At 50.2% G+C, this 14,180-nt stretch overlaps 2 protein-coding genes across 2 annotated transcripts in view; one reads left to right on the forward strand and one right to left on the reverse strand.

The window, feature by feature from the left end:
* Positions 1-3,233, reverse strand: part of LGALS12 (galectin 12) — a 7,841-nt gene extending 4,608 nt beyond the window's left edge. The window contains exons 1-4 of the mRNA XM_007462106.1: positions 3,165-3,233; positions 1,362-1,450; positions 1,054-1,267; positions 81-200 (exon numbers count right to left, since the gene is read on the reverse strand). Of these exons, the coding sequence (XP_007462168.1) occupies positions 81-200; positions 1,054-1,267; positions 1,362-1,450; positions 3,165-3,233 (492 nt within the window). The remainder of the gene's footprint in view (positions 1-80; positions 201-1,053; positions 1,268-1,361; positions 1,451-3,164) is intronic.
* A 9,142-nt stretch (positions 3,234-12,375) lies between these two features.
* PLAAT5 (phospholipase A and acyltransferase 5) overlaps positions 12,376-14,180 on the forward strand; it is a 24,167-nt gene continuing 22,362 nt past the window's right edge. Inside the window, 3 exon segments of the mRNA XM_007462208.1 lie at positions 12,376-12,448; positions 12,451-12,627; positions 13,167-13,260. Coding sequence (XP_007462270.1) covers positions 12,376-12,448; positions 12,451-12,627; positions 13,167-13,260 — 344 coding nt within the window.

Here is a 14,180-nt window from a genome sequence, read left to right on the forward strand (position 1 = left end):
GGGGGGGTCCTGGGCCTGTCCAGGCATCAGGGGAAGTCAGAGGCTGCTGCCACCCAGGACTTGGCCCCAAGGGAACTTACGCTTATGTTCAGGAATCCAACGGCCGTCACCAGGATATCTCCATATATGCCCAAGGTGTCTACACGAGACAGCGGGAGTTGGTAGCGGTAATGGAGAAAGTGTTGTCCATTTACACTCACCTAGAGAGACAGACAGACTAGGCTGGCTCAGCAGCAGCTGATGGTCCTGAGTTCATACTAACGTGCCAGGCATCACGAACATCCTTTCTGGAATTTTCCTCATTTAACTTCACACCAACTCTACGAGGCAGGCATGTTTTACAGACTAGGTGCCTGAGGCTTGGGGAACTTAAGTAGCCTCCCCAAGGTTGGGGAGCTGGCAACCTCAATGCCCCTCCGGGCCCCTGACACCCCATGCTGGCCCCATTTCGCCTCTCAGCTGACCCACCAGCAGCTGGAGCAGCAGCCCCCGAGCCCTCCCCACCACCAACAGGTGGGGAGCCTCTGGAGGCTGTGTGACCCCTTTCCCACAGGTCCCCCCCTCCACTGCTGGCTCCCACCAGCTCCCTCTCCCCTGGAGGAGTCTGAAGATCTTCCTGGCAGGAGTTCACATCAGCGGTGGAAGTCTTGAGGCTTCACTCTCCCTGTCCCTTCCCCCTCCGCCGTGAGATGGGGAGAATGAAAGTGCCCTCCTCGTGGATTGTTGTGAGGATGCAGTGAGCTGATATTTAAGGGATTAGAACAGCGCCCAGCATACTGCAGGCGCTCTCTAGACGCTCCCTGTGACGGTGGCAGTGGCACCCCCTGCAGGGCCGGCACCATAGGGCCTGCTGAATGCTGCCATGTGTATCAGGCCAAGTGGCCCCAGGGCAGCTCGGAACCGGGCTTGGCAGCTCCTTGGTCCTCTGGGTACTGGACTCTGTGCCCCATCCCCCCAAATACTCCTTAACACAGTAACATGGGGAACTCGGCTGAGGGAGAGAGAAGCAGAGGGACACAAGTTCTAGACCCCCTGATTTCCCCTTCCATTCACCTTCATCTCCTCATTTCCAAAGAGAAAGAGGATGAGGAAGCTCGCTCCTCTCTGCAGGGCCAGATGGGGCCACCGGGCCTCGGCTTGCCAGCGCCCACCGCGCAGGGTGTTGCAGATGACGTGCGGCTTGGTGGTGTGGAAGCGAGGGTTGAAGTGGATGGCGATATCTGGCCGGGGGTGCAGGCTGCAGCCGCACTGAAAGTCCACCTGGAACCTAGGGGAGATGAGGCCCCCAAAGGGCACCTCCGGTCAGAGACTCCCTGAGACCCTGATGGTAGAGAGGAAGCCCTGCCGAGCACTCCCCTTACCTGCGTGCATTTAGAGGGACCGCTCCCTGGAGTGCGACCATCTTGCCTGCTCGCAGGCCACCAAAAATTGTCGTGACATAAGGAACCACCTGAACAAGGGGAGAAACCCATCCATACAGGGTTGAAGAAAGGGCCTCGGGACCCCTGGGTCGGGGGTGCGGTGGGGAGGAAAGAGGAACAAGAAGTCCCAGCGCTCCCACCCCAAACAGAAAATGTCTTAATGGGGAAAAATTAGTTTTCTCTGAAGTGCTCTCTTCCATCTACTCCCCTTTCCTGGACCATCACACATCAAAGCCACACTGCACGGGCAAACCAGATTCAGCCCCACTGCCCCCTTGGAGCACCAGTCCAGCCCCTTACCCCAGCTCCTAGGGCACAGTAGTGCCCCCAGTGAGGCTTACTGTTCCCTGGTTGCCACCCTGGCCTCTAGAAGCCTGGTGTTGAGGCTTCCCAGGGACTGTTTATTGGCCGGAACCTGGGAAGTGGGAGGCAGAAGGGTGGACACTCAGGATCTGAGTGCAGACCCTGATATGAACACCTGGAGAGATACCTGATAATGACCCAAGCCTACCTTCCCAGCTCACCTTTCCCCTGTGGCATTCCTAAAATACAGCGTACACTTTTACCACTCCTGACCCTTTCTGGGGTGTTTCCTCTGCTGCTCTCCTTCTACCCTGTGAAATCTGACTTGACTTTCCAGGCTCTGACACTTTCTCCAAGCATCATCCATTTTGGTGCCTGAATTATTCCTTCCCTCACCGTGCTCTCCACTGGCATGGCTAGTCTGGCCCTTGGCCATCTGGCTTAGAGGGAGCCGTGTGGCTGGCTGTTCATGCTGCAAGGGACAAGCCCTTCAGAGCCGTCTGGCTTAGAGGGAGCCGTGTGGCTGGCCTGCCACAGAGTGGGCTCTGAGCAGGTATGTGCAGAATAAATGTGAACGTGCAGCAGGTACTCATGGGGCAGTATCTCAAGACTGGGCCGCATGCGGTGTTCTCCAACTCCTAGCAGCCTTCAGAAACCTGAGCTGCCCAGAAAGAGCTGAGATCCAACAGTGTTGCCCTCCAGGTGGGATTTCGCAGCTTGCAAAGCAAGGAGCCACTGTAACCTGGGCGGCTGCTTCATCCCATCACTCAGGCACCTGGGGAGGGAGACCCCGGGCTGTTAGAGCACCCATGGCTTAGCCAGGCTCAGCATATCAGTCCCTCCTGCTTCCAGGCTCTGGGCCTGGCCTGTAATTAACTGAGCCAAAGCAGTTCTCCTGGGAGGCGAGGACCAAGTAAAGAGAAAGTGATAATTATTGCTCATTAGTGGGAGGGTGAAGTCTGCTGGGAGTTCAGCCTTCTGTAAAGCACTGTCAGGCTTCAGGAGATCTGCAGGGCACTGGGCTGAAGGAGGAAGCGAGGAAACCCCAACACCATCTCTCACTTGGAGGTTCCGACCTGACTCCCAGGCTGGAGATGAGCCTGCCCTTCCTAGTGATCAATGTCCCCCCAATGATACTACGCACTCCCCCAGACCCTCCTAGCCACCCATCGTACAGTAGGGGACACCACTCTGCCTCCAGGCCCTACTACTTTTAAAATGCAAGGACCCTGTGAACCCAGCAGTCATTGACACGCGAGTGGGAATGAGCTGTCAGCCACTTTGCTAAGCTCAGGATGGCCTTCCAGAGCCCATGGGCAGGGGCCAGGGAAACAGGACCTATGACTGAGGGCCTCTCCAGCCCCCAACCTGGGAGACTGGGCCCAGCTGGAAGGGGGCGCCCTGAGACCCAGGAGGTTCCGGACCCGAGCGGCTGCTCACCGGGTGGAAGACTGGCGGCTGCAGGATGAAAGTGTCAGGAAGCGGGTCCAGTTTTTCTCCAGGTGACATGGTGGAGGGGGGTCTCCAACTTGGGCTGCAGATCCTGATTCTAGGAGCCTTGCCCCCACTGGACTGACTCACCTTTCCCAGCCAGATCCTAAATGCCTGGGGCAGCTCTCCCAGCTGTCAGTCTCACCTGCACCTGGCAGGGTCCTTCCTAATGGTGCTTGGAGCAGGTCTGGGAGGGCAGCTGTCCAGCGCCCCACCCCAGCTCCGGCCCCACCGGCTGGACTGGGTGTCAGAAGAGATCCGTGTTGAAGGGCGTGAAGCTTGTACTAACTAACCCTCAGGGTCTGAAGCACAGAGCCCGTTGCAGAGGGAAGCCAGAGGCTGGCTCCTTTGGGGCCAGCGGGGTTTGTGATTTCCTGGGCTGCAGCCTGAGCCCTCCAGGGGTCAGAGGCAGCGGTGATGGTACACGGGGGCAGGTCCCGGGAGAAGCCCCGCCCCCAGCTTCCTGGACACCAAATGAGTGGCTTCCCCTCCCCTCCCCACAAAGGTTTCCATCTCTCTCCCTCATTTCCCCAACCCTTTCCCCACTCTTCTCCTTTGGGCAAATTTTACAGTCCTTTGGGCTCCATTTCAGCACTGGGTGGAAATGCCAGGGCCCAGCTGGGGTCACAAGAAAGTGGGATGGGGAGAGGTGAGAAAAGGCAGGGAGAGAGAACACCCTCTTAGGCTCAGAAAAGGGAGTGGTGGGCAGTGGGGAGCACACAGCTGCACCGAAGGAGACCTGGGTTCTTGCTCAGCTTCTGCTCTAATGTGCTGTGTGCCCTGGAACAAGTCACTTACCCTCTCTGGGGCTCCCTTTGATTATCTGTATATAGTGTCTCCTGTCTCGAAGGGAGGTCTGTATCTGGGGGTGGGTCTAGATTTCTGTCTTTTTGTTTTTTCAAGCTCCCCTATGATCCTCTGGACTGGAATCATTCCGGTTCTGGTTCAAATTCCAATAAGCCTTTCCCTTTAAAAAGCAGCACAACCTCTCAACTTTATCCTGATTTGGGAGGCCCCAGGATCTGACCACAGCGTCAGACGTGGCAGCAGGGAATTGCTGGCAGGACCAGGCTGAGCAAAGGCTCAAGGGCACGGGGTGGTGAGGGAAAAGTAAGCAGCTGCTCTGATGGTGGGGTGAGTACTTGGGCAATCCTGTGGAAAGACGTGTGTTAGCCGTGCTACTGAAGGGTGCCTGGAAGCTTGTTAGAAATGCAAACTTTTGGGCCCCACCCCAGAACTACTGGGGGGCAGAGCCCAGGAATCAGCATTTTAATGTACTCTCCCAGTGATTCAGATGCATGTTAATGTTTGAGAAGCACTGACTTAGGGCCTAACCGGCAGGCCTTGGGATACAGAGCCAAGGTGTTTGTTCAGATCCTGCTGGGTAGGTGGAGCTGCGTGGCTGAAGGTGTTTCCTGCGGGAAATTTGATCAGAGGTGCATTGAGGAAGGAGGAGAAATGAAAGGTGGAGAAACCATTTGGGAAGGGACAAGGTTGGCCTTGCCACTGGGAGTCAGATCTGGGTCCTGGTCCCAGCCTGGCAGCACCCAAATGGTGCCCCTCCCCCACTCGCATCCCAGCCTCTGCACCTCTTCTGTGAATTGAGGAACCAGGGCCACCATAACGAAATACCACGGACTGGGTGGCTGAAACAACAGGAGTTTATTTTCTCACAGTTCTGGAGGCTAGAAGCCCAGATCAGGATGTCAGCAGGGTTGTTTTTTTCTGGGGCCTCTCTCCTTGGCTTGCTGATTTTGTGTCCTAATCTCTTCTTGTAGGGAGACTGGTCATATTGGATTAGGGTCCACCTACTTGACCTCATTTTACCTTAATTATCTTTTTAAAGGCCTTATCTCCAAATACAGTCACATCCTATGTACTGGGGGTTAAGACTCAACATATGACTTGGGGGTGGGGAACACAGTTCAGCCCATAACAGAAGACTAGTTATAACTGTTCTCTTTCTGAAACTCCAAGGTATTGCAGCAGTCGGGAGAGGGGGATGCTGAGGGCCTGCAGTGGGAAGGCAGCAGAAGGAAGGGGGATGGTGCATTTCATTTCTCTTTTCAGGTGACCCCAGCTTTTGACAACTGGGAGGGACCTGGTTGGCTTAAAGCACATGTCCAGAACTTGTTGAATCTGATTTAAGAGGCTCCAGAATAAGAGAGGGTCTTAGTGTCTGTTGTTCTGTCTTGGGGTGGGCACAGGGGGGTAAATTCCTCTTCCTGAGCCAGAGTGAGGGGGTGACTTGTGGGAGAGCTCCAGGAAAGGGCTGATGGTGACCTGACACTGGCAGGTGGGTTTCCCCTGCCCCAGATGGGCACCCTCCACGCTGTGCTTTTTCCTCAGAGCACTTAACATAACTTGTCATTATATACTGAAGAATTGATTGGAACTTCCCTGGTGGTCCAGTGGTCAAGACTCCGTGTTCCCAATGCAGGGGGCCTGGGTTCGATCCCTGGTCAGGGAACTAGATCCTGCATACCGCAACTAAAAAAAAAAAAATCCCACATGCTGCAACGAAGACCTGGCGCAGCCAAATAAATAAATAAATATTTAAAAAAAGAATTGTTTAGGGCTTCCCTGGTGGCACAGTGGTTGAGAGTCCGCCTGCCGATGCAGGGGACACGGGTTTGTGCCCTGGTCCGGGAAGATCCCACATGCCACAGAGCGGCTGGGCCCGTGAACCATGGCTGCTGAGCCTGTGCGTCTGGAGCCTGTGCTCCGCAACGGGAGAGGCCACAACAGTGAGAGGCCTGCGTACCGCAAAAAAAAAAAGAATTGTTTAATGTTTGTCTCCCATTCCCCCTACTCCCCACCTATAAGTTCCACGAGGGCAGATTTATTCTTACACCCTCAGTACCAAGCAAATGCCTGACACAGAGGAAGTGCTCAAAATCTATTTAAAGACTGAATGACTGTAAGAGGTGATGGTTTATGGCTCCTGTCCTGTCTCTGCCTCCTTCTCTGTCTCTCCCCCAGCAGATGTGGAATTGTGGCCCAAGCACAAAATTGTCCATATACTCTTCTAGCTGGCCACAGACTGTCATTGAGGCAATTTTATCGATATCTGTCAATTACCAGTTAATAGCCTGGGACACATAATCCATGGTCAGGGATCTCAAGGTGCCCCACTCTCCCCCTTTCTATGATCCAGCAGCCTCTTTCACAATCCCTGCTCCTGAATGGGTATAACTCTCTGGGCCTAGGGAGGGACTAATGCATAGATTAACCTACTTTGGTCTACATCTCCACCCCTTTCTTCTATCTGATTCCTTCTATCTGGAAACTCTCATGGATCCTCTTTCTCTTGGGACCAGTTTTGCATCATCCTGGAACAGAGGGTAGGATAATTAGAAGAAATACTAGGCAAGAAGAACAGACAGAACCCGACAGCTGCCTGGATGAGGGAGACAAGGAGAAGGGGCCCCAAAAAGTGACTCCAACATCTTGAATCAAATGATTGGGAAGGGCTTCCCTGGTGGCGCAGTGGTTGAGAGTCCACCTACCGATGCAGCGGACACAGGTTCGTGCCCCGGTCCGGGAAGATCCCACATGCCGCGGAGCGGCTGGGCCCGTGAGCCATGGCCGCTGAGCCTGCGCGTCCGGAGCCTGTGCTCCGCAACGGGAGAGGCCACAACAGTGAGAGGCCCGCGTACCGCCAAAAAAAAAAAAAAAAAGATTGGGAAGATCCTGGAAAAACAGGGAAGATTTACGTATAATCTGGGGCGGTGGCAAGCTGGCTAGTTTCAGCCAAGACCATTTTGGAGGAGGTGGGCGTACAGGAATCAGTCTGGATGGAGCCCGGACAGTGTTTTTGAAGGAATGGATGCTATTGCCTAAAAGCATGTTCGTATACTCTTGAGAAAACAGTTTCAATTTCTTTTGGTGCTATTCTGCCCTGTGAGTGAGTTTTAGTGGCTGCAACAATTTTTCATAACTGGGTGCTGTGGCCGTTAAAGGGATCAACCATCAATCTTGCTCTCAGGGAGCTTGCAGTCTAATTGGAGAGAGAAGACATACACTTGGAGGGGAGAACCAATAGGACAAAGCCAGCTTCTTTTGATTTCTCTTTTCCCCCCAAAGAGATAGAACCATTTGATTAGAAATATAAAATCGGACAAAGAACAAGCATCACCCATAACCCAGTAAAGCTACTAACATGACGCTTCTTGTTACTTTGATGTATATCCTACTGAACTTCCCTCCCCCGTGGGTCATATATTTATTACAGAATCTCAGCTCAAAACCTGAAGCAGCTTGATTTTTTTCCAGCCACTGCTTTTGCGCATATATGTTGACTCTCTCTTCTCTGATGGGTCGAAGACCCCATAATATCCCAGGCAGTTCCTATCACTTTCCAATCACTCTTGGTTACTGAAACTCAACCCTGTTTAGCACTGATCGTCAATGGTTGTTGACATCACACAAAGAAAGAGAAGCAGACATATTTACTTCCTGATGGTAGAACACATCGTCACTAATGAAATCCTCTTGAAGGAAAAAGCCGTCTGATCTAAATTTGATTGAGCCTCTAGACTTAACCACCAGCGTACAGGGATACAGGGCACAAATGATCATCTTAAACAATAGCAGCAAAATTCAGACCCTGGGAGACTTTACAGGACCAATGGACCCAGTTTCTTCAATTAAAAAATTAAAAGGGAAAAAAAAGGGTGGAGGAGAAACCCATAAGATCAGAGGTTGGCAAACTTTTTCTGTAAAGGGCCAGAGTGTAAATATTTTAGGCTTTGAAGGCCATGAAGTCTCAAATGCCACAGCAACTATGCGGCCCTGAACTTGTAGTGGGAAAGTTGCATAGATAATATGTAAATGATGGGCATGCCTATGTTCAAATAAAACTTTATGGATGCTGAAAGTTGAATTTCATATAATTTTCACATGACACAAATATTCTTTTATTTTTGAAACCATTTAACAACGTATAAAACCAATCTTAGCACTTAGGCCACACAAAAACGGGCAGTGGGTGGTAGTTCGTGGGTAGCTTGCTGACTCCTGCTTTAGTTAAAAGAAAGTATGAGACACATCAACCAGTTCTAACTTATGGGTTTCTTTTTTTTATTGATTTATTTATTGACTGTGTTGGGTCTTCATTGTTGCATATGGGCTTTCTCTAGTTGCGGAGAGCGGGTGCTACTCTTCGTTGCGGTGCGCAGGCCTCTCAGAGCGCAGTCTCAGTAGTTGTGGCTCACGGGCCCAGCTGCTCCGCGGCACGTGGTATCCTCCGGGACCAGGGCTCAAACCTGCGCCCCCTGCATTGACAGGCGGGCTCCCAACCACTGCGCCACCAGGGAAGTCCCTAACTTATGGTTTTATTTGGATTTTGGTTCAAAAAAAATGAGTTAAACAACGTACAAACAGTCAGGGAGATGTGAACATTGATTGCCTATTTGAGGACATGGAACTGCTAGAATGTTTTAAAATGTGCTAATGATATTGTGTTCATCTTTATTTCTTATCCTTTAGAAATATGTAGTGAAATATTTACAGATGAAAGAATAAGGCATCTGCCATGTGCTCCAAAATAATCTGGGTATAGAGGAAGTGGGTGGGGGATATAGATGAACCAAGACTGGCCATGTCCTGATGACTGGAGAAGCTGGGTGAAAGGTAAATGGGGACCCATTATTCTGTTTCCTCTATTTTGATTTGTGTGTGAACATTTTCGTAATAAAAAGTGAAAAAACCCAAACCAAACCAAAACCAACATCAACCGAACGAAAAACCCCAAATCCAAAACCACAGCTCAGTCAATGCACAGCTTTTGATCTCCTATACTATTCACCTGGGGAGAGATGTATGGCTTAATGGCCTGGAAGTGCGGGAGCACAGTCTGCTCCTGTGGGCACCGTCCTACTATAGTACCCTGAATGGCAGGGGCGGTGGGAGCTACTGCAGTTGGGGGTAGGGGTGAGGAACAAGGTTGACAGGTCCCAGGCAAGCTATGGGGGCTGTCATGGACTCGCTCTAGCTCTGTGCAGTTCTAGTCTTAGGGGTGGGAGCCTTGGTAGAAACGGTGTGCACTATATCTACCGAGTAGTAGGAAGTGTCCCAGCGCTCTCTGCCATGGAGGAGCCCCTCAGAGAGGTACCTGGAGCTCCCTCTGGGCCCTTCCAGAAGTAGGAGCCCATCCCCCCCCCAGCCCTCCTGCCCAGCCTGGCTACCTGAACAGCCCTGTGGCGCTCACTGCTCCACCTCAGCTCCTTCACACGATGCCAGGAACCTCATGAGAGCCAGGAGTTAATCACCCACAGACATTCACTGCAGGAACTTCAAAGGGCTATATTTTAGGAAGAAGAAAGATGACCTCAGAGGGACCCACCAGGCAAATCTAAGCAAATGTCTGTATAATATAATAATGGTAGTAATAATAATAATAATGTGAATTTGGGGTTAAAAAAAGGGCAGAACTAAAATAGCGTGGAAGGGGCAGATTGGAGTGAGAGCATTCCAAGGTCCTCACATTGTTTCAGAGGGGTGTTTAGGATATTACTTTTAGACTTTGAGCATGAATGTTAAAATATCAAGGGCAACAAATAAAAGAATAGAGTGTAAACTTCCAAATGAATAGAGAGAAAAATGTAATACACACCTAAGATCAGATCTGTATGAAGAATATTATAAAACTCCATTGAAATACATTAAAGAAGTCCTAACAAATAGAGAGACATAATATGTAACAGATCGAAGACTCAATTTTGTAAAGATGTCAAAATTGCCAAATTGATTTATGGACTCAGTGTAATGTCAATCAAGATGCCAAGAGAGTATTTTGAGCACCTTGACAAGCTAATTCTGAAATATTTATGGAAAGGCAAAAGCTCAAGAAGAGTCAAGAAACTCCCGAGGAAGAATAAGGAGGGGGAATCTGAAGATATCCATATATTAAGATTTATCATAAAGATACAGTAATGAAGATTGTATGATAGTAGCACAAAGACAGACACATTTGCCAGTGGGGTGGAATAGAGCCAGCAACGTTCTGCTCGTCCATAAAAACCTGACACGTGACAGAGGTGGTCTTGCTCATCACGGGGGCGGGGGGGCACGGAGGAGAAACTATCAGTAAGTGATGCTGAGATAAATGATTATTCATATAGGGAAAAATCAGATTGGATCTCTGCCTCACACATACACAAAAATCAACTCCAGGTTGATTAAACGAAAAAGACAACATTTAAAAACTTTTACAAGAAAATACAGCAAGGGCTTCCCTGGTGGCACAGTGGTTGGGAGTCCGCCTGCCGATGCGGGGAACGTGGGTTCGTGCCCCGGTCTGGGAGGGTCTCACATGCTGCGGAGCGGCTGGGCCCGTGAGCCATGGCCGCTGAGCCTGCATGTCCGGAGTCTGTGCTCTGCAACGGGAGAGGCCGCGGCAGTGAGAGGCCCGTGTACCGCAAAAAAAAAAAAAGAAAATACAGCAGAATATTTTTCTGACTGCAGGGCAAGGAAGGACTTCATGAAAAGACACAGAGAGCTGACCACAAAAGAAAGTATTGGTAAATTCTACTTCTTTGAAGTCCATAATTTCTCTTCATCGAAAGACTTCATAAAGAGAGTGAAGAGACAAGCCAGGAACTGGAAGAAAATACGTGTAAACAAATACAACCAACTAAAGATGAGTATCGAGGATATATAAACAGCTCCTACAAATCAGTAAGAAAGCAACTCCAAAGAAAAATGGGCAAAAGACACGAACAGGCACTTTTTAAAAGAGGAAGTCTAAATGACTAGTAAATATATGTAAAGGTCTCAATCTTATTAGCGATCAGTTAAATTCAAATTAAAACTTCAGTGAAATACTATTTTACATCCACTCACCTGGAAAAATTAAGTAAGATAGTACTAAGTGTTGGTGAAGATGTAAATCAACAAGAATTCTTACACATTGCTGGTGGAAGTGAAATTGGTACCACCAATTGGGAAAACGTTTTAGTGTTCTATTCTAAAGTGGAACATTTTCATACCTTCTTAGTTGTTAAATCCTATAGACTCTCTTGCATGCATACACCAGGACACAATTTAGGTTCTTTTCAATAGTTTTCTAAATCCAAATTAGAAAACAAAACAGAACAAAACCAAGTGGTTTTATCACCATATCAATAAAATGTGGTCTATTCACATAACAGAATATTTTCCAGCACAGGAAACAAATTACAGATCTGTACAGCAATGTGTATGTTTTATAGAGACAACTTTAAAAGAAGCAGATTGCAGAAGATAATACAGCGTGATACGATTTTTTTTCTGTGTGTGATACGATTATTACAAGCTTCAAATAAGCAAAACGAAACAACGTGTTAGGACTACAAAGAAGAGATTTTTTTTAAAGTTTTAAAAAGCAAGAGCATGATAGACTGGAGAGAGGTGACCTCTGGGGGATGGAGGTGGAGGTGAGGGTGGGGCTGGGAGATGGGATAAGGGAAGAACGCACAGGTAGGAGGAGCCTCTGTGCTAGGTGTGTTGCGGTTCTTAGTAGGATGGTGTTTTCATGGGTGGTAATTTTATCGTCATGTTTCATAACTACATGTATTCCATGGATACTTTTGTATATATATTACATATTATGTATATAATTTTAATAAAAACATATAAAAGATTATCTATCGATCGCTCGATCTGGTCTGAATCGCCCAAGATTTTAACTCCTGAGCGTACCTCCCCAAGCCCTCCTAACTTGGCCTCAACCCTTATCTCCAGATGTCGCTCCTCTGTCTGCTCCGTGGACCTTCAGCTTCTCCAGCCACATCAGACGCCACCTCTGAGTCTTACAGAAACTGTTCTGTTACTTTCCACCCCATTCGCCTCCTACGCCGCCTTTCCCTGCCTTTCCTCTCAAAGCGCCCCCCAGCCCCCGGCCCCGCGCAGGTTCCTGGGCTTTCAAGCGCCCCCATCAGCGCCGGCTGTGTTCGGACACGTGCTCACCGCGCCCGCGCCGCCCTCGCCCCGCGCGCTCTGGCCGCGCGCCCCCGCTCTTCGCTGCGCGCCCGCGTGCCCACTCCGCGCCCCTCCGCCCTCCCAGCGAGCAGCGTTCCGGACCCCGCGGCTCTGCCGACCCGGGGCCGCGCCGACTGGGAACTGGCCTGGCGCGTCGCCCCCTGCGAGGCCCGGGGACCGGCGGGGCGGCAGCAGCGGGATGGGCCTGAGCCCCGCCGCCGAGCTCGAGTGAGGGCGCCTCCTCCCTAGGTTCCCCCGGCCCCGCCTCAGGCCGCCTTGGAAACCGCGAGTGTACGGACGAATGACACCCAGCCTGCTCCTGGACTTTCGCCTGGGCCCCTGTCGGGTCGCCGCGGGAGCTGGGCTCCGCCTCACCAAGCCCCCACCCCCGGGCCTGGAACCTTCCGGGGTCGTTCTCCAGGCCCCAGCAGGCCGTTGAACCCCAAGAAAGGTCACCATGGTTTCTTTCAGCTCTCCTTCTCGTAGATATTTGTTCATTGTGCGAAATGCTTGTTAACCGAAATGAGTGAATATTTCGGAGTGATCGTTGGTTATTCATGTAATCGAAGCGAACCAGGCGTCCAGTGACTCTCTCGAGTATTTACCTTCCTGTTGTATTTAGGGTGGAAATGGGACAGACGGAGTAGCTGCCGTGCAGGTAGAGTTATAACAACAGCTCTGGCTCCGCAGAAGCTTCTGCCATTGGGTTTGGCCCCGAGGATTCTGCCATCTGGGATAGAGGCATCCTCTTCCCGAGTCTGTACCCAGGAATTCCAAAGCCTCTCTTTTCCAGAGGAACTGAGCCCTCTCCAGGATGGTCTCACAACCCCCTTTATCCCAAAGTTTATTGAGGGCTAACCAGGCGCCAGGCTTGGTTCTAGACTGGACGTCCCACCTCTGCATAGCTGTCAAGGTGCTCGCTCCAATCCTCCTTTCATGGGTTTCACGCCCTATAGAAGGCAGTTAACATGTTTTTTCCCCTTGAATTAGAAGAATCTGTGGGATCTCAAGAGTTGGTCCAGCTCCTGCCCAAGCAGCCACGGCAGGGCACATTAGAACAGGGCAGAAGCAGCGTCCAGCAGGGGTAAGATTCTTTCTTTGTATGGAAGGACTGGGTCTTTGGGTGGTTAGAAGCCTTTTGAAGAACCGACTTTGATGACAGTTTTGTAAAACAAATCCGGAGCTGGTTTTGTGAACCAGCCTACCACTAACGAAGGCTGGTGTGCTCCTGGTAATAACAGCCAGAGGGCAGTCCTGGGACCTGCTGGAGGGAGGCTACCTTGTAGCAGTTTCTAGCAGCAAGGCCATTCTACAGACCCCTGAGAACTGAATTGCTTTCTAAGAGTGCTTACAATATTTTGCCAGCTGGGCTCAGTAACTAATGAATGATGCAACCTTCTTGCCAATTTCTGCAATTCGCTTTCATTAAAAACATGATAGTTGATTCTATTTAAAATTCTGAGAGCTGAAAGTTTGGGGAAGAGCAATATGGAAAATGAGGGGTTCCCCCACCCCCCCGCTCCCATATACTGTACTTTTGGAGAAGAGTTAAAATTTGGGGAAGGTAAAGAAGATGCCATTTTGGGGTTGGTAATGTATTAGATGTGTACATATGCTTTCTCATTTAACCCTCTTGACAACTCTGCGAGAAAAATATTAGCGTCTCTATCTTCTAGACAATCAAACTGAGGTTCAGACAGACTAGTTTACTAGCTCAAGGTTGAACAGCACATATCAGAGCCAGGATTCAAACCCAGGTCTTTTTGGCCCCCATATATTTCACTCTACTTTTCTACCCCAAAAGCATACTCCTGCCTTTAGTTTCAGTCCTTTCCTGTAACATTTTGTTTCTAGGGACAAAATATACTGATTTCTTTCATATTACTTGCAGTTACAGTGTTGTCAACAAGATTTCTCGGAAATATGGAGCTAATTATTGGAAGAAACAGCTCAAGAGTTCAAGGGGCTTGCCTCTGGCCAGGAGGACTGGGAGGGGAAGGGAAA

This window comes from Lipotes vexillifer, unplaced genomic scaffold, assembly GCF_000442215.2.
Source record: "Lipotes vexillifer unplaced genomic scaffold, Lipotes_vexillifer_v1.1 scaffold1129, whole genome shotgun sequence".
NCBI lineage: Eukaryota > Metazoa > Chordata > Mammalia > Artiodactyla > Lipotidae > Lipotes > Lipotes vexillifer.